General features: G+C 38.9%; 1 protein-coding gene across 10 annotated transcripts in view; it reads left to right on the top strand.

Moving 5' to 3' along the window:
- Window positions 1–22,833, top strand: part of ZNF521 (zinc finger protein 521) — a 231,687-nt gene that overhangs the window by 23,398 nt on the left and 185,456 nt on the right. For all 10 annotated transcript variants that reach the window (XR_009957675.1, XM_062570240.1, XM_062570233.1 and 7 more), the window contains one exon: window positions 1,170–1,349. Coding sequence is in view for 7 of the 10 variants with exons in the window: in XM_062570233.1 (XP_062426217.1) it covers window positions 1,170–1,349 (180 nt within the window). In the remaining 3 variants the exon portion in view is untranslated. The remainder of the gene's footprint in view (window positions 1–1,169; window positions 1,350–22,833) is intronic.

The raw sequence follows: 22,833 nt of genomic DNA, 5'->3' as shown, positions 1-22,833 counted from the left end.
CTTACATTCCTTTTGCTGGAATGTACACAACCATTTTTCTTCTGCATTTCACTTGTTGTCCTGTGGTTCCTTTTGCTGGAATGTACACAACCATTTTTCTTCTGCATTTCACTTGTTGTACTGTGGTTCCCAAGGAAAAACAAAGTTAAGTGCCAGCTTGCTTTATTAGGGAAGACAGATTGTTTTATTTCTGTCTTTTGAAGGAAGCTTTTAGTAAAGTGGGCAAAAAGTCGGGAGTAGTTTAAGCTACTCCATTTCTCAGAGGAGAAAGAAAAGTTCTAGACTTCACATTACCTCACGTCAGCACTGGTCACCTTCAGAACAGAGGTAGTGTAGTGATTTGTGTGGTAGTGCAGTTGTGCACAAGGGGAAAATTGTTGGTGAATCTTTCCAATTCTTCCAGTTTGGAATCTTTGATTGGTGGGTTCAGGACTGCTACTCTGAGGCTAGAACTATCCAAATGCTTGCTAACATGAGAAAAAGACAGAGTTATCCTTACACACTATTTAGGATTTACAACAATTTGTTTCCAGTTTTCTGTGATCTAGCAAATACAAGAACTCTACCAAGTTTACCTTAAGTCAGACAAAAGTTCAAAGCATGGTAACATTTTGACCCAGGGTATAATCTTTCTAGGGCATTGTTTGTGTCAGGTAATATAGTGATGGAGTATTGGAGTGAGTTGTAAAATCAAGATTAATTTCATGCTTATGTAAATCAAATTTGTTAGTCTCTTAATTCTGGTAATTTCCTGTGAAATGCTGTAGTTAAGTGAAAAGAAGTTGCTGCACACTCATTGATTTGATTTTTCTTTTCATTGAAAACTAAATGCATAGGTGGCTTATCCTTTCTTATAATGATCAAAGCAGCTTCAATAGCTGTGATAAAATTGACAAGCTTAACATAGAAGCATGGAAGAATTGCTTGACTGAGGAATAGTGCTGCCTTTGTGGAAGTGGAAGGAAAATTCTCCTTTCATCAAGGTTAGAAAAAAAAATAAGGAAAAAGCCTCCTGTGCTTATTTAGCAATAAAATCCACAGTGCTGCAGGCTCATGCTAAAAATATTCCTTCTCATCCTTACCGCAAGAACCTATTCTGCTTTTTGTTTTTTTCTTTTTAAATTTTCTGTTTTTTGAAGCCTGAGGTCATGATCTTAATTTTCTTTCAGACCCTAACTGTAAACTAGAAGACAAGACAGAAGATGGTGAAGTGCTAGACTGTAAGAAAAGGCCGGATGAAGGGGAGGAGTTGGAAGAAGAAGCTGTGCACAGCTGTGACAGCTGCCTCCAGGTGTTTGAGTCGCTGAGTGATATCACAGAACACAAGATTAATCAATGTCAACTGACAGGTAAACACTACTTACCACTTTGTGGCTTTTTGCACTGTTCTATTCCTGATTTCCATTTTCTACTTCTGATCCCCCCCCTCCTCCTTTCTGAGTTATTTTACTCCTACATTTGAATGCATAGGTGAGACCTATATCAAAGGATTCAGGGGCAATGTTATACTATAAATGGGGCTCTATAAATTTCCTTCAGACTAAAGGATATATGGATAATTACACAGTGGCACCTTATTTAAAGCGTGCTTTAGCTGTCTGTCTGCCTGGCTGCTGCATGTGTTTTCTAGATTTATACTATACAGCTTTCCATACTTTTCTTACATAAATATTTTCCTAAGTCACTTGTAAATACAGGGGGTACTTATAAATGGGTTTATCTGCATAATGACGATTTTGTACAATGACATGTCCTAGATCTGGATTGGATGTTGATTTAGTTTAATCTGTTAACTACAAACGACTGTACAGTAATTAGTTACTGAAAGTTGAAATGAATGATGCAAGTTGTTAGAGCTAAATAAAATCCCACCTTTAATAAAGAGCAGAACGGAATGCTGATCAGATACTATTTACCTGAGTAGAGATGGGTGAATGGATCTGTAACAGACCTGAATTATTTAACATTCTAGGTAAAGAAACAATAAATTAAAGAATTGGGTTCCTCCCTGGAATGATTGTAGGCAGCCTCCTCACCCTTGGAAACCATATCAAAACTGCTAAAGTAGTTTTGTCCTTTAGATTTGCTAGCTGTTGTGATGCTGTGCACTGTAGATCCAAATAGACTCAGTATCAGTAGAAAAGCATTTTTATTTTTTTTAGATGGTATATTAGTTGTAGTCACTACAGTGTAAAATGTATTTATTGTGCAGTGCAGTTATGTTAAAAACTGTCTTTGTAAACATAGAACGCTGTCCCTCTTGCTTGGGAATGGTTTTAGAAAGTATTTGCGCTTGTCCTCATGTTTGGAGAGCTTTCTGGGTTATTTTTGGTTCCAGTGGATCCATAGGCTAAGTTCTGGCAAGATGACATAAAAGTAGCACTACAGTTCTTGAGAAATAAGTGTGAAAAGGCAAACAGAAGAGGAGAGGAAGTGGACAGGAACACAAGAAAAGTTGAGGAAGTAATATGAATTTGCCAAATGGTTTTAATTCCAACTTAAAATCATGGAAGATGAAAATCTGGTGCAGCAGAAAGTGTTTGCTGGTATTAGTATTTTGCTTTGTCTTATTTTTAAAATTTTCTAATACAGATACTTCTGCCCTTCCATATTCACTGCTGCAAGCTCCTAGAATGCATCTGTTTATATTACTCGTGTGTGTGGTTTCTGGCAGTATGGATATTCTCTCTTGACTGTAATCAACTTTTATTGTTTATCTGTCCTTTTGTTTGCACCTGCTTTCTTTTGCTCTTTCTTTGTCAAAAAATTAATGACTTTAGTTTGTCTCTTCTCTCTTTCCCAGAAAGCCTCCCACTACCCCAGATCTCTTGAATCCCCCATTTTCTACTTCAAATCCCATTTATTCATCCCTGTTTTTTACCTTGATCTGAGATGGTCCCCTTCCTTTTCTTGCCTCCTTTCCCTAACAAACACCTAATTTCACCTACCAAGTAGTGCTCTGCTTTAATGCTGCAAACAGAGTGCACTGAGTAGTGCTTGCACTGTAGAGTTGGGAAACTGAAGAAAAACAGATGGGGGAAGAAGCTTGGATTAGCAAGCTGCAGCTTTATCTAGATTTTACTGAGTTTTGGAGCTTTGTAAGTAAGGAGCTACACTTGCAGCCAGAATTTATGAACTGTTCCTATTGACCTGATTGTCAGGTCATTTCCCATAAAGTTCTACTGTGTTAAATCAAGATCTGTGTGGATGGAACAAACGGGAAGGCAAAATACTCTGTAATAAACCTCTGAAGTAAAACATGACAGTTGAGTGTCTCAGTGTCTTGACTGTGCTTACTTCTACTAGCCTGGGAGCACGCTTGAGAGTGAGGCTTTCCAGTGTAGGTTCTCAATTTGATACTGGGGCTTCTGATTTCTGGTTTTGAAAATATTAGCTGTGTTCTTCTGAAGCTTTGACACTTCAGTGGACAGACTAAAATCACTATATTGAATCTTCGTTCTGCACTCTCAACCAGCGACAAGAATGAGGTGATGGGAGTGGGTTTATTAAATAGTGGGCCCAATCTCTCAAAGCGTGAGTTGCCCCCAACCTATTCAGAGCGTAGTGGAAGAGGAAAGTTACTTACAACTCTGAGATTTTGTTCTCAGTGTCTTGAATTGCTGTTTTCCTAAAGATTTTTTTTTCAAAGGAGAATGAAAAAAGTTCTCCCTCAACTGGTTCTGTTCTGTAATCTGTTGTTTGAATTGAACTCATGTCCTTTTTCAAGAGGAGGGTGTAGTTACTCTTTTATCCTAATGTGTGTGCTATTGATCTTTTCAATTTGGGTTTGATCCAGTATCCATTGAAGTCAATGAAAAGATTCCCATTGACTCCAGTGTAGGACAGAGCAAGTCCTTCATAATCTATTCACAAATATTTTTGCTATTATCTGAAATTCTTGTACTGAAGCTTTCTCTGAAAAGGTGATGATTTATTTATATTAATTGCTGACTCATCTTGTGATGTTTGTGGAATACAAATAGTGGATAAAGGAGAGGAAAAAGTAAAAAAAAATCTGGCAGATAAGATGCTGAACTATATGAATTTAGTCATTACAGAAAATTGGCAATAAAAGTATGTTTTAATAGTATTTCTGTCTGATCTTAATGCTTTTCTCACTCAATCCTTCCTACAGCATTTTCATTCAATAACTTGTGAACCCCTTGCACGTTGTCATTCACTAAGTTGTGAAGCAAGGACCCAGTTAGCATGGCTGTGAACCAGACATCCTTCTAGCATATGTCAGTTTGGACCCCATTGTAGGAACATGCCTGCTGGATCAAATCTGGTTCGCTACTGAGAAATCCTCAACAGTGCCTTCTCTGCCTCCTTTCCCAACAGATGAATTGGAAAAAAAAACACTTTACTTTCTGCACTTCTGTCATGTATGCTGTTGGTGAGGCACATTTGTTGGACTCTTTCCTTAATCTTCTGCATTACCTATATAATCTGTCCTCTCTGCACAGTGCTTTATGCTGTTTGTTTCAGTCCAAACTCTCAGGAATCGTATTCTATGATGTTCTCTCGGTATAGGTGAGAACTGCATTCCGTTTCTCTGGCTGGCTCTGTGTACTCAGAGGCATTCACTTCAGGCTTTGTTCTCTTGAAGATCTGGTAGGTCACTTTGGAATCAGAAATCTCACTCGCAACAGAGCAATACCAGAAAAGGAGCATCAAAAGGAGCAGATGATACTGCCTTACATCTTGGCAATCATGGAGTGAGCATGCCAGGCTAGCTGGCTGAGATGTTGCACAACTCAACAGTGATGGAAGTGCTGTTACGCAAGATTGCTATCTTTTACCTGAATATCAGTAGACCTACTGGTTGTTACAGATAATTTTCCTATTAATCACACCTGACATCAGAGGCTGTAGAATTTGTCTGAAAGCAGGCTGCTGAAGCATATGCAGCCCTAGCGTCAATTCTGAGAGAAAATGCATGAGCTATTTCTCCATCAGGGATATTTATTTTACCATTAGGTGATTAGGTAGACTTAGTTTTAGTGCTTTGTGCTCTAGCTTAGTGCTAGAGCTTTGACAGGGTTGAGCAAGTATGTCAGGCAGAGTTGAGAGCCATTTGTGTTACTCCTGAAGTTGTTTCTGATGCTGAAAAGGTTACTAATTATATCTGTGTATCCACTGCCAATGAAGAGATGTAGTCCTACTGTCTAACGCTGATCAGAGATTCCTCTCACATTCCATCTGAGAATAATTCCAACAGATGTGATGGGGAGCAGTTATTCTGAATACCGCTCTCCAATACTGGAGTAATGCTAGACTGGTAACTTTTAGCTGAGTCAGTACTTATGTGCTTCCCATTATGACCAACTAAATTTCCTGGGTGTCATCCTCTTGTGTGGTTGAAAAACAGATCACTCTTCCTGCATGTCTAGAAATGAGAGGCTGTGCTCCCTAACAGCTTAGCAGAAAGCATGCACCACAAGTGTCATGGACTTACCAAACAGGAGGTAATAGAGATTCCACTGTAATGGTTTGCTTCTCTTGCCTCTTTTCTCTTCTTCCCAGAGTCCAGGAATCTTTCACCTTTATGAATGAGTTGGTAATGCCAGGACCATCTCCTTCACTAGAAGACTTGAAAACTTCCCAGGGGATTTTGTCAAAGGATGTATGCTGTGCACTGTGAGACTACAAGATAAATCTTATGAGCACTTGGCATTGTCATGCTTTGGTATCTTAGCTAGAATTGCTCTTCCTGTTAGTGAAATCATTGTAGAGCTGGCCAAACATCTTGCAGAGCTTGCCATTGGTTTTTCAATTTCCACTGTTTGTGTGGAGAAGAGATACATGGCAAGAGTCCTTTGTCATCCCTGCAGTACAAGAGAAAAAATCTGAGTTTGATAAAAGTGCTTCTGAGGACAAGGACCCTAAGAAGTTAAACCCATGATGCACCAAAAGCGTATTCATCAGCCTCATTGCAGTCAGTGGCACACTGCCAAGCACTGTTTGCCAAGTACAGTTACTTCACTTGAGAGAGTCACCCTGTCTCTCTTGAGAATTTCTGCACCAAGGACTGCATATGGATTTACATTAAACAGTTATTGAATAAAAGAAAAGCAGTGCTCAGACTGGGGACTTGAGCCTAGGCCTCTCTCTTCCCCGGGAGATTTCCCAGTTGCTGGGCTACAGAGGCATGCTTCTACTTTTCCGTTTGCTTTGGACCACAAACTTCTGACTTCTTTTCCACAAAATGACATTCTGTTTGACTGAGAGAGTGGAAAGCAGACCCTCTTCTGCAGTTTCCTGTCTCAGCCAACACACGTTGCAATTTAACGCACTCTTTTGAGTTGTGAATTATGGAGTCAAACCCTGTTAGAATTGTGTGGTCTAGGATCATGTCTCCTACTCCAAATCTTTGATTTTTGGAGAAAAGGGGGAATGGAGTGGTAACTAAAATGTCTACTTCCAAAAATCATCATTTTGATTGAAACAATGGTGGACGTGTAGCTACTGTAGGAAACCCACTCTTGTGAGAGTGAGCCTCTGAACATGCCAGTTAGAGTAAGTCTGACAGTGGAGTTGGATGTTCTTAGGTATTACAGAAAGGCTAAGGCATTACAGGAGCACTAAGTCCTGTTAAAATTGTAGTAATTTGGACATCTGCCAAACAGAAGCTTATAAGCAAAACTCTATGCTCCTAGACAGAAGAGATGAAGTCTTTAGTAACTACAGTCTTGGACCTTTATATCAAAATCATGCTTAAACCTCCTTGTACGTAGCTTGGTACTCGAGATGTGCAATGAACTTCAGTGTCCTAGAGTTCAAAGCAGTGAAAGTAGACTGCATAGCCTTCTTGCTGTGGATCCATGATGAGCAGTCAACATGGGTAAGGAGACAAACTCCTCCCCATTGTGCTGGGAAAACATTAATCTTTCCTCTTGAGACTATTATAAAGTCATAAAACCAATGGCTCATCACCTCTTGGGTTTTTAAAAGCAGGCTGTTGCACTTCCTGAGCTGTCTGTCAGTGACCCCTTGTAAATGAAGGTAATTGACGTCTGTATCATGGAACCGATGTTCTTGCCTTGGGGAACCCCAGTAATAAACCTGTTCGTGAGCATGAATTCTAAATGTCAGAAATCTTGTTCCGTTTAGAAGCGGGAGAGGAAGCAAGTGTTGGTGTCATCCTAGGGGCTGTCAGTGCTTCACATATATCTTTCACTGATACTTTTTCCTCTCACTTTTGCTCCCTATTTTCCTCTTGCTGTAGGCTGACTTTTCCATCACTAAAAAGGCAGGTAATTCTTGTAGCCCATGCTGACAAGGATAACTTTGGCTGGCTTTTCTACTAAGGATTTTGCTCTGTATGAACCTCAGCTTGCAGCGTAATGGAAGGAGACTTTGTCAGACCCCACGTCCTTGCACCAGTGAGAAAACCTGGCTGAGTACCATGGACAGAGACGTCTCCCTGCCAGCCCAGGAAGTGCTGGCACGCAGCAGCAAACACTGAATTGCACACTGTGTTTCTCTCATTGGCAGAGCCTTTTGGTGTAGGCAGCCCCGGTGCAGTGGTTATAGGGCCTAGACCTTGGTAGAGTCTGTCAGCTGTCTTTTATATTTAAATAATATAGTATCATGTTTAGTGCTATTAGGGCTCATCTTGCAGCAAACCATATGCCTTGCTAGGCAAATAGAATATGGCAGCAGAGCTTGCCAAAGTGATGTTATGCACATTGAGGTGTTCACTCCTGTCCAGAACATCAATCCAGTCATCCTGAGACTTGTGGATCTTACATGTGAATCATGCTTTTCACCACTCCTGCTCAAAGCTTCTCAGTAAATATTCTTTCACTGAGGATAAGGAATGAATACTGAGGATGACAGTACACCATTCCGCGGGTTCAATGACACTGTTCCTACCACCCAAAATCTGTTTTTCAGTGTGGATTTAGCTTTATGTAAATGATTTACCACCTCACTGTCTTATTCTCAAGTAACACTCAGCAGTAGGAGTTATGGATGTTTTTAAATTAAGCTATTCCAGGAGACATGTCTGTGTGGTGCTTTTTTGACATAGGGCCATTGGACCATCAATTAGACATATCTGGCATGCCATTGTGGGTGAATGCAATAGCACTGGGCCCTGAGAGGGGCCATGGCAATATTGCATATAATTCTTCTGGTTTTGGTGTTTCTGAGTTACCAGGCTATCTCCGCTCCATGGTCCCTGTCTCCAAATACTGGGGGAATAACTTGTCCAGCTCCCTAGCTCTTTCAGACTTAGATCATATGCCTCTCTGACTCTGTGTTGAAAATCAGCCCCAGCTAGACCCAGGGCTTTGCTTTATTACATTGGCAAACTATTGCTCCATTTATTTATAGGCACTGCTAGGTGTTCTAAAGGTCAAGCCATTTCCTCACGGAGCATTTCCAAGTGGGCAGTACAGGGTATCTCTCTGTGTTACCATTTGGCTACTGTGTCTTTCCAGTTGAATATTAACCTCCCTCCCTCAGTGCTCAAGTGACACCTTCTGCCTGTTTCAGAAGAGGGTCCAGTTTCTGAGATCTGCCAGGTGATGACATGAGGTAATCCACTGACCTTTATCAAGCATTGTGTGGAGGACTTAACTGCCAGAGCTCACTTCAGTTTTGGGAGAGCAGTACTATAATCACTATTTGATCTATGCAGCTGAAGTTCCCAGTTCTCATTGTCCAAGGAAGATGGTTGCCTGCAGGGGAGAGAAGGGGAATGTGTGTGTGTGTGTGTGTGTGTGTGTGGCGGGGGGGCGTCATGAACACTGGCATGTATGTGAAGAAGAAAAAACAGTTATTACCCTATGATAATGATGCTGCTTCCAATTACTGTTGTAATCAATATGGATCCTGTGGCCAGGCTCGTCTCCTTGCTTTTCACAGTCCTGAGTAATACAGACTGAATTGTAAAGCTGCTGATGATATAGGGTCACAGCTGTCCTGACCTTTATCCACTACAGTGGGAATTCATGTGTATGATTCTAATAGAAATGCTATTAAAAATAAAATAATGATCAAGTCTTGCATGCATACTCATATGCACACCTACAGTCCATACTGACTGCAGTTTTTCAGAGAATCAGTTACTACGGAGTAAATGTCTGTTTACTGTGTGTTTCTGTTTACTGGAGTATTTGTTATGTGTTGTCAGTATGTTGCAAAAGGTGTTTTGTTGCCGTGACAAATTAGTCTTTTTAAATAGTGAGTTTCCTGCAACTTCTAAAATTATTTTCTTGAAATACTTGCTGTTTTTATTATTGGTACTTGCTTTAATTACCATTTAGAAATGAACTGAATGGGAGGTACAACAGGTTATCATTACTTATATGTTCAGCAGTTAAATTCATAGCTTAAAAGCCAAATGTAACAAAGTGCCCCACATCTCTTTAAGATTTTGCTTAATATAGTTGTAGAAGAACATTAATTCATGTTTATACAATCAGCTGTATGATATTGATATGGTAGTTTACTAACATGCTGTCTATATAGGCTCAGTTTATCATCTTGAGCATCATCTGGAGAGTGTAAAAATCCCTGTCTTTACAGAAAAGAGAATTATTGAAGGAGAAAGGTGCTTGAAATAGCCCAGTCCTTGTCTGGTCTTGGCAATATAAACTTGTCTGCGATGGTTGTAAAACCACTTCTGCTTTCATACTCTGACTCTTCTAGAAGGGAAAGGGTTAAAACGAAGTACATGTTAAGTCACTCGGTATGTTCTGAGTTGTACCTTACATCTTTTGAGAAAGATACCTATTATACTGAATACTTGATTGTGGAAATCCACTATGGTGTTCATATAGAAATTTAGCACTGGCATAGGGTGCAGCACCTAGTAAAAATACTGGAACCTGCAGTCCCTTTTGCTAAAGCTCCGTAGTATCTTACAAGACACCAGATATGCTATTAGTCCCAACAGCAGCTCAGGCTCATAGTAAAGGCAAGCTCTTTTTTTAAGGTGAACTCTTAATATTCCTAATTTTGTATCCCTGTTCTTATACTAAGAGGTCATAGTCCTTAGCTGGGGTTATCATCTGGGAATGCTGTAGTGTAGCTGAAATCTATGACCTCTTAATAAGCATCAGGAGAAAGAGATGGGGATCATTCTACAACACGCCCTGGGGGTACATTCCCTTCAAGAAGGCAAGCTGGAACTGCTCAACTTTTTTCTTTCTTTCCGTTTTTTACCTTCAGGGGGAAATTGATCGATTTGGAGATGATTATTCCATAATCTCCTGAATTTTTCTTCTACACTGCAATGGGAACTCCTTGAAGTTTAAAGGCATTGTGTCTCCTATGTGCACTGTGGAACAAACCAAGAAATTTATGGGGACAGCAGTTGTCTTAGCACAGTTAGTGTAGTAGTAGGCAAGTTTGGAAGTAAAATATCAGGAGGGTCTGTGGACTGAAAGGGTAAAATTTTAATTAAATTTGACTGACTAAGCATGATCACTTTTTCCAATTGATATCTGATTTGGGATTTACTTTGTGGGGAGGAAAATGAGGTTTTCCTGGAAAAATGAGTGCCTGAAAGACATGGTAGAAATGAAAATTATGATGGTGAATTGAAAAAGGTGAACAGGCAGTAGACTTTTAAAAAGCTCAAACTTGATATGGAGTTTTTGATACTGATTTAATAATAATATGAAATCCTGGAACTTTATCTGTGATGGTGTGGTTTAAATTTACTGAGTATAATCTTATCAAAATCATGTTAAGTTTGTATATATGCAAGTAAATTGATTTATATTTTTTTCTCTGTAATATTTCTGAAGCACATAAAATACAGTAAATCTGCTTTGATTGTATATAAACAAGGAAAGCATGCCTTCGGTACAGGAGATGAATTGGAGTGTTTCAAAATATCTTTCGAAATGCTTCTCTGTGTAAGATAATGTCATGGATTGGCACTTCATCGATATGTATAATATATGGGAATTCATTTTAAATTTCATTAAAATACCTGTCACTGGTTTATTACCTCCCTAACTGTGACTAGCACTGGTGTCTCTCATTTGTTGTAGCACAGCATCCCAGCAGGAAGTGCAGTCTAATGACTGAAGGAAGGTTGGGTGACTCATGCGGGGGAGGCTGGAGAAGGGTCAAGTTTTTCAAGCACTTTGCAAACCTTCTACCAGCTGTAAAAGCAATGGATAGGGAAATGAGAAGGCAGCTTCTGGTTTACCTTGTTCTGACAAATGTAGACTTCAGCATATGTGTGCATAACACGTCGATGTTACTCTTAACAGATAAATTAACATTAATGGTTTTTCATATGTATGCATTTATTTATTATTGCAATTATCTGACTTCTGGCCAGAAGTGATGCTTGGATTTTCTTTGCAAAGGACTAAGCATGTTTGATCTCTCCTGTACATTCAGTTTCTAAGCAACACATCCTTTGTCCTGTACTATTTTAATATGTCAATAACCTTAGGTTTCTGTATGATTCTAATTATTCTTCTAAATGGCATTTGAAATACTTAAAAACAGTTTCAGTATTTGCTTTTCTCTATAATGTTGTGATTAGAATATTTATAGGACAATCTTTCTTTACTAAGAGTCTGTGTAGCCTGACTGGATAACGTTTTTCCATTTATGTCCATCAGTTGTTGGCTGTAATCTTTGCTCCACTGAAACCAATGGGAATGTCATTATTATGCTCGTTGAGGGCAGGATTTCTACTAGGGAGTTCATTGGATTGTATTATTACTCTTGAGATTTTTCTCTGTGACGCTCAGATCTCTGCCTTTCCAATAGCCTCTATCGTTTCAAAATAGTCTGCACTTAAACTTATTTCTAAATAGCACTTCCCAAAGAACTGACAGACTGTGGTATTAACACTATAGTTGCTAGCAGTTTCCCATCGCGGGTTATTCTGAAAGTAGAAAAGATTCCTCTATCTGCCATGATGCCAGATGCTTTCAAAAGCAAAGGCTGAGGAAATGGAAAAAACACAGTTTATCTTCTTAAAATTAGATTTTCCCTTTTTTAAAGCTCTCTCCCCCTGCCATTGTCTTTGATTTTTGCTTGTTTCTTTCAGTGCTTATTTTTGCTACCAGAGCTTTGCTTTTCTGTCCTGGTATCTTTATACTTTCCATTCTCTGACTGAGTGTTTCTGGAGGTGTGCTTGCTTTGTATTGCCTTTTCTGCTATCAGCAGGTCAGGTATCCCTGTGGTTCTTGCTTTGGCTGAGAAGGGTGGAGATGATTTCCTCTGGTGCTGGAGTATCCTACTGCTTCTCTCCTGCTTGTCTGTTCTCTCTCCTCTTTTGCTTTTCAGTATTTTACTGTTTGTTTCTGTTCCTTTTTTGCTTCTAGGATCTCCAGAATAGTGCTGCTATTACTGTTGGCTACTGCGGCAAGAATAGTAGGCTGAAACCCAATATAGTTAGTTTCATTCTACAGCCTCTGCTGGATTAAGTTTACACTGCTTAGTTAGACCATAGACACAAAGTCAGATCTACAGCCTGTCTTGTTATTGGCACAGTTATCCATTCCAGCAATCCCATTCTTGACTTGATCATTTTTCAAATTTTTTTTTTTAATGCGCCAACATTTAGAACATTGTGTAATGTTTTCCTGGGACTATACCATAGCAGATACCACTGAAAATATAACAAAATGTTCCAAAATGATAGGAATATTTACCCCTCGTAGCATGGGGCAAAGGAGTGTTGGGTATTTCATAGAGGTCATATTGTCTTCTATCAATGCAGGCATAGCTGGTCTGATGTATTGCAGAAGATGAGTATGTGTGTGCTGAGCTGGCTTCCTGAGAGGCTGTTGCCTTTTCTATTGGATTTCAGTTATTGGCTAATGCCTAAAGTACTTAAAAATTACTTGCGAAGTGCTCCTCTATGGGCATGGAAAGAGGCCCAATACAAATTAAAGGCTAAATTCTACCTATTGCAAAATTCATAGGCTTGAATACTAAATCAAAGAGAATCGCAGTATGCGGCAAGTCCCATAGATTTTTTTTTCATGTGATGTGTGTTGAAACTACACCTCAGTTAGTGGATTTAATGCTGCGAGGGTGATGGAAGGGGCTATCAGATGTAACTGATGAATAAATATAGTTTGTCAGTAGTTTGTCAGTATCCCTCCTTGGATATGGGGCAAACCTTACATTTGATATGTTTATAATAATTGCACAATGTCTTTCATTCTCTGTTCTCCAAATCTTTTTTACAACTATTTATCTACAACACCAAGAAATGCAGCCAACTTTGGAGTAGAAGATATCAGCAAAGACCCATGTGACATGGTAGAGGGAGATAGGCAACTCTGGCCAAGAATAATGTGGCAAACTTCCTGCTCTTGTGAAAAATGCCACGGGATCTCAGCTGTCCACTAAAAGCAGACTGCTTTTCATTTCTTACAATCTGATTGGGTGGATTATTCCACATGCACATTGCCAAAAAATAGCCAATGCTTTTTTTTTCAGGTGAGTAGTACTCATAGGAGTTGCATGTTTCAGAATGGTTTGACTTGTTGTCACTCCCTTGTTTCAGAGGTCCCTGACAGCATGGATACTTTAACCGTAAGCAGGGGGATGATGGCCCTGCTAACCCAGCCAAAGAATATGATTAGAGAAACTGATCCCACATGCAAAGGCTGTCAGTCCCACACAGGCCAGAATCATGGGGTTGAAGAACTGGCTCAGGATAGTGTTTAACCCTAAAGTTGTACTCCAACCCTCCCTTTTCTTCTTACCTCTGTTCTCTGGGAGATACAGTACAATATTTTGACTTGTGAGCCCAGAGGGTTGACTGTGGCAGACACTTAAGGTAATTATGGGCTTACTTATACATTTTACTGTCAAATTACGTAATTTTCGGTAGAGGGCATAATGTATGCTTTCTAATACACACTCGTTGAGGCTTGGGGTTCTGTCGCTTACTAGATAGCTTAAAAATCAAACCACTTGTTATAATAGACCCCAGTGCAATTGCCGTAAAACGCATGTATCATTCCTTCCTTTCCTCCCCTAACATTCTAGTATATATAAATGAAGGATGCTCTGTGGAGGAAAAGTTTGGATTTGAAGTCTTTTACTGTAATAGGTGGAATGTGTTTACTAAACTGGAAGCTGTTAGCGGTACAGGGAACATTGTGTATTTAGGTAGTCTGTGTGCTCTTAGTGAATCAAGACTCAGAATGATGACTCTTCCATCAGCCGAGTATAAAAAATGTGGTGTGCTATCCAAATGTTATTTGCATAGTTTATAGGCTTGCCAGCTATTCTCTTAATTTTAAAGTATATTGCTTTATCAGAACTACGTGACTACTTTTGAGGAGCAGGAACAGGGAGAATAGAGAAAGATATCTTTTAAAACAAATGAAAAATAAAATGAATTATTTTGTTATTGGCTAAAAAATAAGATTTTATTGTACATTGCAATTGCATTTGATGACACTGGAACTGAAGAAATTTTACATTGAGTATAAAAATGATTCATAACATTTCCTCTGCTCTTACAGAATTGATTTTTTTTTTTTGAATGGAAAAAAGAGACACAAAAAGGAGACACAGTAAGCATCTTTTTCTATAAAAGGAGTCTCCAACTTTTGACCAGCTTTAAGTTGTTCGTTGTAGTTCCCTTTTTTTGCTTCTTAAACTTTACTTAACTTACTGAATAAAAGGATCTTTCTTACTACCTCTCAATAAGCAGTTAAATCAGATTGAAAAAAGAGTCATTGTGAGTTAATTAGATTGCACATTAGCTTTTGGGACATGGTTCCAATATAGAAATCTTTATTTGCCTTTTGTATAATAGTATTTGCCTACAAAGGTGTTGTATTTTTTAAAAAATCCAATATAATTATGTTGTACATTTCAATGAAAAATATATTTCACAATTAAGATTTTCTGCTAGCATTACATCTGCGAAAAACATGGGCAATCTTTGTTGTTTTTTCACAAGAAACTGTATATCATCTCCAGGATCCAAAAAGTCTATTTATATATGTGGATAACTAACCTACATTGGTGAAATGTTTCTTGAATGACATGCATAATATTATGTCGTTGTGTAAGTAAAAACTGTGGCGTTCTCCGTTTTCAGTCCCTATGAACAGAAGTAGGCATACAATATTTAAGAATCAGTAAGACTGAGCAAAAAGCCTGTGGAATCTCTTACTTTTCCCTCTATTTCCTTCTTTCCTTCTTTCCTTCTTTCCTTCTTTCCTTCTTTCCTTCTTTCCTTCTTCATAGATCTGTTTGGTTTTATGTAGTTCATTTGAAATTCATGCAGCAGTGGATTAATCATTCAAGGATGGATAGCTAAGTAAAGTTATTTCACCTTAAATTGTACACCCCTAAAACTGATCTCATAAAATGAGTCCTTATATGTTCTTTGACTGGCTTCTTCTGCACCTAGCCTGTACTGTGTTCTGTGAGCTAGCAAAAAGAATAAAATTCCTTCTTTCCAATCCTAGCCATGCTTGGTGACTTGTTTTTTCCCAGTTACTTAAAATTACACCCACTCCTTAAGCTTGTTCTCTAATTATTGAAGGCCATTTCTTTCTAATCTCATGTCTTCTCTCACTTTTCAGGAATTTTTAAATTTCTTAGCTTTCTTTCTCTGTGTGTTACACTTACTGAAAATATAGGAGACTCTTGCCGTGATAGAAAGGGAAATTGTGTAGTGGTATGTTTGATGCTATTTGAAATTTAATTTGAAATTTAAGCTATTTGAAATTACCGATCCTGAAAAGCCAGCCTACATGAAAGGGGTTCAGCAAGTGCATAGTTGAATGTGGAGGGGACCAGGTGATAGCAGATGAGTTAGACAAATTACCATCACTTTTCATAAGTAATTACTTACAGTCAGAATCCTCTGCTTCATGCAGATAATTAGTAGCTTCAATGTTTTCATCTGAAGAAAGGCATAAAGCTTTATTTTTATTAATAATTATGAACTTTCATATTTCAATGACTACTGTAGAAATACTGAATGTGTCCTTCTTAAATCTCTGTCTTGAGTTTAACTCCCAATCTAACGATATCTTTTTTCCATACAGTTTTTAATATATTTATCCTCAGTGCCTCAGGAAGGTTAGGAAGATCTAAGGGTACCTGATAAATCCAAAACAGGTTAATCATTTATGGTGAGATTTAGGTGCTTGCATCTGAAATTGTGACCCTGAAAAGCTCTACTCAGCTGTTGCCTCATCTAAAAGACACCTTCCTAATGGTCTCTTGTTTCAGTCCAAACCCGGAAGTACTACTGTTTTCTCTAAGCTTAAAAAGCATGAAGAAATTATTCTCAGGCTGAAAAGCACTGAACTTCAGACTAGAATTTCAGTTTACAGGTAAAGGTAGGTAATTCTGCAGAACATTAACAGAATGTTAGGAGCATTGCCTTGTTCTTTTAGCCATCACAGTTTAATGCTTTTCAATTATTTTTTGGGGCCATCAGTGAAGGAATCTTCTGCATTTGGAGTGAAATGATATGCCAGGGAATTGTCATTCTGGAATACTCCAATGCCAAATTTAGGTCATTAAGATGCAGAGGTTGTTTGAAAAGAAAAGGTAACACACACAAGAATGATAAATCTACCTCGGTCATGCAAATTGTTTTTAAAGAGTGCCATGAGGGTCAAGTCCCAGGAAAATACTGTTAGAGATCATCTGGAGAACTGAGAGGAATGAAGGATGTGAAGAGGAGCTTCTTCATTCAGTAATGTTGCTCTTCTCACTGCTCCTTTTCTTTTGAGGATCCCATTCTTCTTCTTTTGATTTAGGTGGGAAATGGGAATATGTGTCATTCCAGAGATAAAACTACTAGTACAAAGCAGAAATACTGACTTAATTTCATATGCTAGTTATGCCAAGTAATACTGTTACAGAGAAGCAAGACATGATGCATGCACATATTACCATTTGTTGTGCCCCACGAGATAGCTGTAACAATCCTGAATTGTTTTGCATGTTATTCTTTCCCTATTACAAAGTACACTGTATTTGGGATACAAAGTTAATTCCTGTGACTCTAGTTAGGATTTGTGGAACCTGAATGGGTGGTAAGATCTGGAGCAGTAAAACTTGCAGCAACAATATTTTGCTACAAGGTTATATAGTGATTTAAACTGTGGGATAGTTTAAAGCATAACAAGCCCCTAAACAAAATGCAGCTCCGTATAGAATTGTATTCTCACAATGCAGAAGTGTGCAAATATGTATCTCTGCATCTCCAAAATGAAGGTGAGGCCTCAAAGATTAGAGGGCAGCATCTCTTGACTGTCACTACTTTGCATATTTATGCATCATATAAACTGGTTTAAATGGCTTGAAAACTGGTATGCATAAAAGTATAACCAACTTTTAGTTTACTGAGCATAACATGCTGCTTACTTATTATGGCTTCCAAACAGATCTTCAACTTCAGAAATTTTGCAGGCATGTAAATTGTTTTCTGTGGAAGAAATTAAAGGATAGCAAATTGTGTAAGCAAGGTGAAGGGAAGAACATGATTTGCTAAAATCTTGAATTCCTGAATAAATATCTTAATATCTGAAAGAACACAGGTATCTAAGATCCCATGCCACCTTGCAATGAAAGCTAATAAAAGAATCCTCTGTCCCTCTTTCTCATCATCACTCCAGCTTAACTTATGTCACTTAAAAGGGTTAAGTGTTGGCATGAATAAATGTGAGCAGGAAATACAGTAAGCAGGACTGTTTCTCTGTGCTTTAAGGCATGTTAAAAGCAGAACTAGCATTCCAGGTGAGGGAACAGAACTTCGAATTTCAGTGTAGTCACTTCAAGATGCTCCACAAAGATTAACATTCCCCTGAAAAGTAGTAGTAGGGTATTACTGTGGCAGCCTTCTTTAGACTTTTGTCTGCTGTTACTCATTGGTGTTTGCTGTAGCAAGTGAATAAGGAAATAATTGGGGAAAGAACAATTAGTGTAATAGATTAATATGAGAATCTAAGCTGAATCTGTTCGGGAAAAATCATAACACACTTACTACTAAGTAAAGGAAGGCTGTGCACAAGCAGATAATAGACAGTCAGGCCTCTATAATGGTGAAATTACCCACAAGTTTCCATTGTGCTTTGCACATCAGACGGGGAGATGGCAATGAAGAAGAAAAGTTCGTTGCATAGGATGGAGTAGAATAGATCTCAGAGCAAAGACCCCTGCAGCAGAGTGGTGACTCTGTGCTGTTATGGCTGTATTGTGTGGTATGACACTATGTGGAGATAGTTTAGCTCTCTGGGTAAGAGCTGTATTAACTTGGGAGGAATCAGTGGCTTTCTCAGGATGCTGCTTCAGCTGCAGGGCTGGCAATACCAGTAACATGGGTACTTTGTATTTGCTTTAATGCACAGTATGAATGTGGCAAGACGGCATATTTGATTTGCAAAGACAGAAGTGTGCTGGTATCTGCTTAACTTGGTTGCTCATGTTGTACGTCATTTGGATAACATGACAGTCCTTTCGTAAAGTCAACTCTTTGAGATATGAATTTCTGTAGAATACAGCGGACTTATACCTATGTCCTCTGGACTTGGCAGGTAACTGAATCCAGGAGACAGATGCTTTCAGTCATAGAAGGCAAAGGTGTGGTTAGCCTGAAATACATTGCTCAGCCTGTTGAATTTGTTTGTTCAGTATTGGCCTACTGAAGGTAAACCGGGTGTATGTATAAGTACCTTTCTAAACAGGGAAACAGAGCTTAGTCTCTGTCAGTACTTCTCAGTACTTCTGTGTATCACACCCTTATTACAATTTGTTTCATTTTATATTCCATTTTTCCTTGTTAATTTGCTCCTGTCAGTAGTTAAAACCAGGTAATTTGATCCAGAAATGATGTGAATCACCTATGGAGAATTGAAGCGTACAGAAATTTAACATGAAAGAGAGACCTGTCTTGCACCTGTTTTTCTGCACTAGTATACAGTGACCCTAGAGAAGTTAAACACGAAATTCTCTTTAGAAAGAGAAGGCAGAAATTCTGCATGATATTAAAGAGAAAAGAGCCTCAGGGAGGATCTTTCAATCACTGTGAACTGACAAAATGCTCCAGAGCAGCACAGTCCACTTTTAGCGTCACATTGAAGAATGGAGACACAGTTCAAGGGTGTGCTATTAGTATCACCAACCCAAACTTCAAGTGTAAATGGGGTGGAAAGGACTGTGCTGCAGACAGCTAGCTCAGTTGCTGAGTGGTAGTAACTTGAGAATACTAACAGGTCTTTTCTTGAGATCTTGTTAAAGATAAGGCTCAAAAATTCCTGAGGAAATTGGAATAATTGATTTCTTTATCCTTATTTTTAAGCTGGAGCATGCTGACTCTGTTTGTTTGTTTGTTTGTTTTGGCAGTATTTCTTCAATGTAGAAAACCAAAACAAAAGAGAATAACCTGGTGAAGTATAGGCACTGCTGCCATCTTTATTAATATCCTATGCCTCACTCAGGTGGTGTTCACAGTTACCTGGACTACTATCAGACTTTTGCCTCAAGGACATCTACAGTGCTCCTGAGACAGGGTTTTATAGAGCAGACTCATGCAGCACTCTGCTTCAGAAATGATGTGATTACCAGCCATAAGAAGTCAAAAGGGAGTATTACATTACTTCCCACTACAAGTATGATCTGGACCAACAAGCTTTAACCTGCACTGACTAAGAAAATTAGCCTTGCTGATATGTTTTAGGAGGAAGAAGCATTTTGGGGTAAGATCAAAGGTAATTTCTCTTTGGAAGTGTGGGTGACTGCCATGTTATTGGAAAGGGTGAGGCACTGGAGTGGAAAACTGTAGGATGGTTTTAGCTAATAAATTTTTGAGACCATCTACATATCATTCCTCAAACTTGCCTTTTGTCTGTCTGAAAAGAGAATAAACAAAGAAGATGGTCTCCTACATCTGAGAAGATGGTTCTTCTGAGAGATGTAGAGACTCTTGGTTTATTGAGCAGAATATAAAAACAAGGCAGTTCTGATGTCATGATCCTAATGATTGAGGAGAACTTCCCCCTAAAGCCGCACCATCTGAGTATGATACCCACAGCTTCTGTGACTGAAGAGGCTGAGAAATATGCCTTAAGGGATGAAGACTTGATGGCACCTCAAGGTAGGCATTTATAGACTGTCATGACAGAGAGTCTAATGTGAGACTACAGGGAAAAATATGTAAAATACATCATCTCTTTTTTCTCAGTTTATATAACTGTTTGCTAGGGCTTGTAAAAATGGCAGCAACAAGTAGGATCAGTATGCAAATGCTATTAAACTCTCCAGAATTATTCCTTACTTCAACTATAGCTTTCTTCCTTTCTTTTCTTCTCTCCTTCAGCATGTTGCAGCCAAATCAGAACCCACACCAAATCAGCCTTGCAGCATCAAAGTTCACAAACCTAAGCTGTGATAAAATAAGGGAAATAGAACCCCTGAAACTGGAAATTTTACAGAGGGCACCTGCCAGTTTTTCAGGAGCCAAGCAGAGGTATATTCTTTCAGTAAAACACCTCAGGAAATCTGAATTGCTAAAGTGAGTTCTCTGTCATATATAGGGTCCAGATTAAGTAAAACTAGTAGATAAGAACAGCACTGTAAGCTATGGCTGAAAGGAATCTGAAGGTTAAAATGGATGACAAAATGTGAAACAATGAGTTCGGGGGGGCGGATGCGTAGTCAGTAATGGGATTTCTGCATTTTTGTTCAGCTGAGGTTCTGTAGATGAAATTCTGTAGAATTTCGGGGGATAATCTATACATCATTCTGTAAATCGAAACATGAGAGCCCTTGACAATGCACAAGAAGGTGGTTTAGCCATTGGCTCTTTTGGAATTGCCAGAAAGACAGAAGCCCCTCAAGATCACAGCAATACAACATAAAATTCAGGCTGTTTACCCCTTGGGAGAGAGTCAGCATAGACTTTCTGTTCCGCTGGGAACTAACCATGATTCATTGCTTGTACGCTGGACTGTATGTTGGATGGCTCATCTTCACCTAAATCTTAGTAAAAAAACATGAGTCATTCAGTGTCACTGATAGAAATCGGCATAATGGTGAAGCCGCCATGTGTTTCTTCATGCACACAGAGACGAGGAAGGATAATGTCAGGGAACTGTGTGGCACCTCACAGGAAAGTGCTCTTGGGTGAACAAGCAGTAGTCGTCTCAGGAAGAAAACAATACATGGAGTCACTGCATGATTCCATACATTATTTCTTCTGTGTCCATGGGACCACAGATGAGTCAGCAACAGTTCATGCTTTGTTGTAACAAAAGTAGCTGACAATTGTAACAAAATCAGTATGGATGCTTGGTTCTCATCCAGGGCCAGCGGGAGGTTCTCAACCAACAAAGCCAATGCAGTCTAGTCTATCAGGACATCTGTTGCTTATGAGGGGAATGATGTAAACAAAGAACAGCCCTTTCTTCTTGTTTTATCTGTTCATTAACAATGTGATGCCTCCTGAACCATAAACGTACAGCACATATTAGTTACTGGCTTTGGTGCTGATTATACTATTGTCAACTATGAAGTATCCTGTTTTAAGATATTTGAATCATTGTTGCAGGGATGGAGGCCAGGAATGGGCTTGCATCATTGAGGTGACCAGCTGTCTTAGGATACAGAACCACTGATATCTAGTTTTCACTCCCTCACACAGCATAATTTAGGGTATTTCCCCTTATCTTGAAACAGCTGGAAAGTCTAAAAGCCACAACTATATTGTGCCACAGGGCACAGTGTGAGAGACTGAAGCTATCACCAAAATGACCTTGCAGGAACAAGGTATTTAAAAATAAAACTTCCAAAAGATCGTGCAACACTGCAGGGGGATGACAAAATTTATTTCCTGAGCTCCATATTGGGTGATTGATTTAGCCCTCTCTGTATGAGTAAAACTGCAAGTAAAACAAGCATTTGGAGGGAGAGGAGAGCTACCCTCCCACAATTGGTTGCTGACTGTGGCAAATCTCCAGTAGTTTGTAAGAAAATGAGAAAAAAAGCCTCGTAAGTCAAGTTATGCATCAAAGGGAAGAAAAGAAATAAATCTTTCTTGGTTCTTCCAGGTGACCAGTTAACTCCCTTAATCACAAAGTTAACACTAGAAGTACGGAGAGGCAAACAGGAGTAAGTCTCCTTTTAAGTCCCATCTTGACTGTCATGGGACAAGGGAAGATCATACTTTCTCTTCCAAACGGACTCCAGCTAGATGAATCAAGTACACATAGTGTTAGAAAAGGATTAGATGTTGTCATTTGATTAGACATTTATAAGAGATGGGATTGAATTGCCACAGAGTGTAAATGTAATATGGGGCCTACTTCTTCATCTAATTCTTTTGAAAAAATCCTGCGTCTGTTGTGTTGCTCCTTTTTAGTTGCCATTTTGTATCTGAATCTTGCTGTGGTTTACATAGTAATTTGAAAGCAAACAGGGTCTTAATCTTCGGAGGGTTAAATGTTACCTTCAGTGTTTGTGTATAAGTCCCTTTGACCCCTGTAAGCCTTCTGCACATGCAAGAAGGAGTACAGCCTTGTCTCTGGCAGCCCTCAGGCAGTAGTTAGAATTTGTTCTAATTAATGGAGTCTCTAGTAGGAATTATTTTGCGTTTCCCAAATATGTAACCAATGAGTTCTTCTATTAGTCCATTTTTCTATTTTGATAGGGGTTTATGACATTTCATCTAGCCTTTCAGAGGAGAAGTCATAGTAAGTGCATTATTCAGTATTTTAGGCTGTGCTCATCATTGCATTATTTCTGATCAAAGCTCCTTTTTTTGTTATTGTGTGTACTCATAAACTATAGACAACATACAATATATAGATTTGGCTGCTTTTCCATAGCTGCTATGAAAATAGCAAGAAAAAAATTGCT

The sequence above is a fragment of the Rhea pennata genome, chromosome 2 (assembly GCF_028389875.1).
Source record: "Rhea pennata isolate bPtePen1 chromosome 2, bPtePen1.pri, whole genome shotgun sequence".
NCBI classification, from domain to species: domain Eukaryota; kingdom Metazoa; phylum Chordata; class Aves; order Rheiformes; family Rheidae; genus Rhea; species Rhea pennata.
Note: the sequence above shows the minus strand (reverse complement) of the source record. Positions and strands in the feature narration are given on the sequence as shown.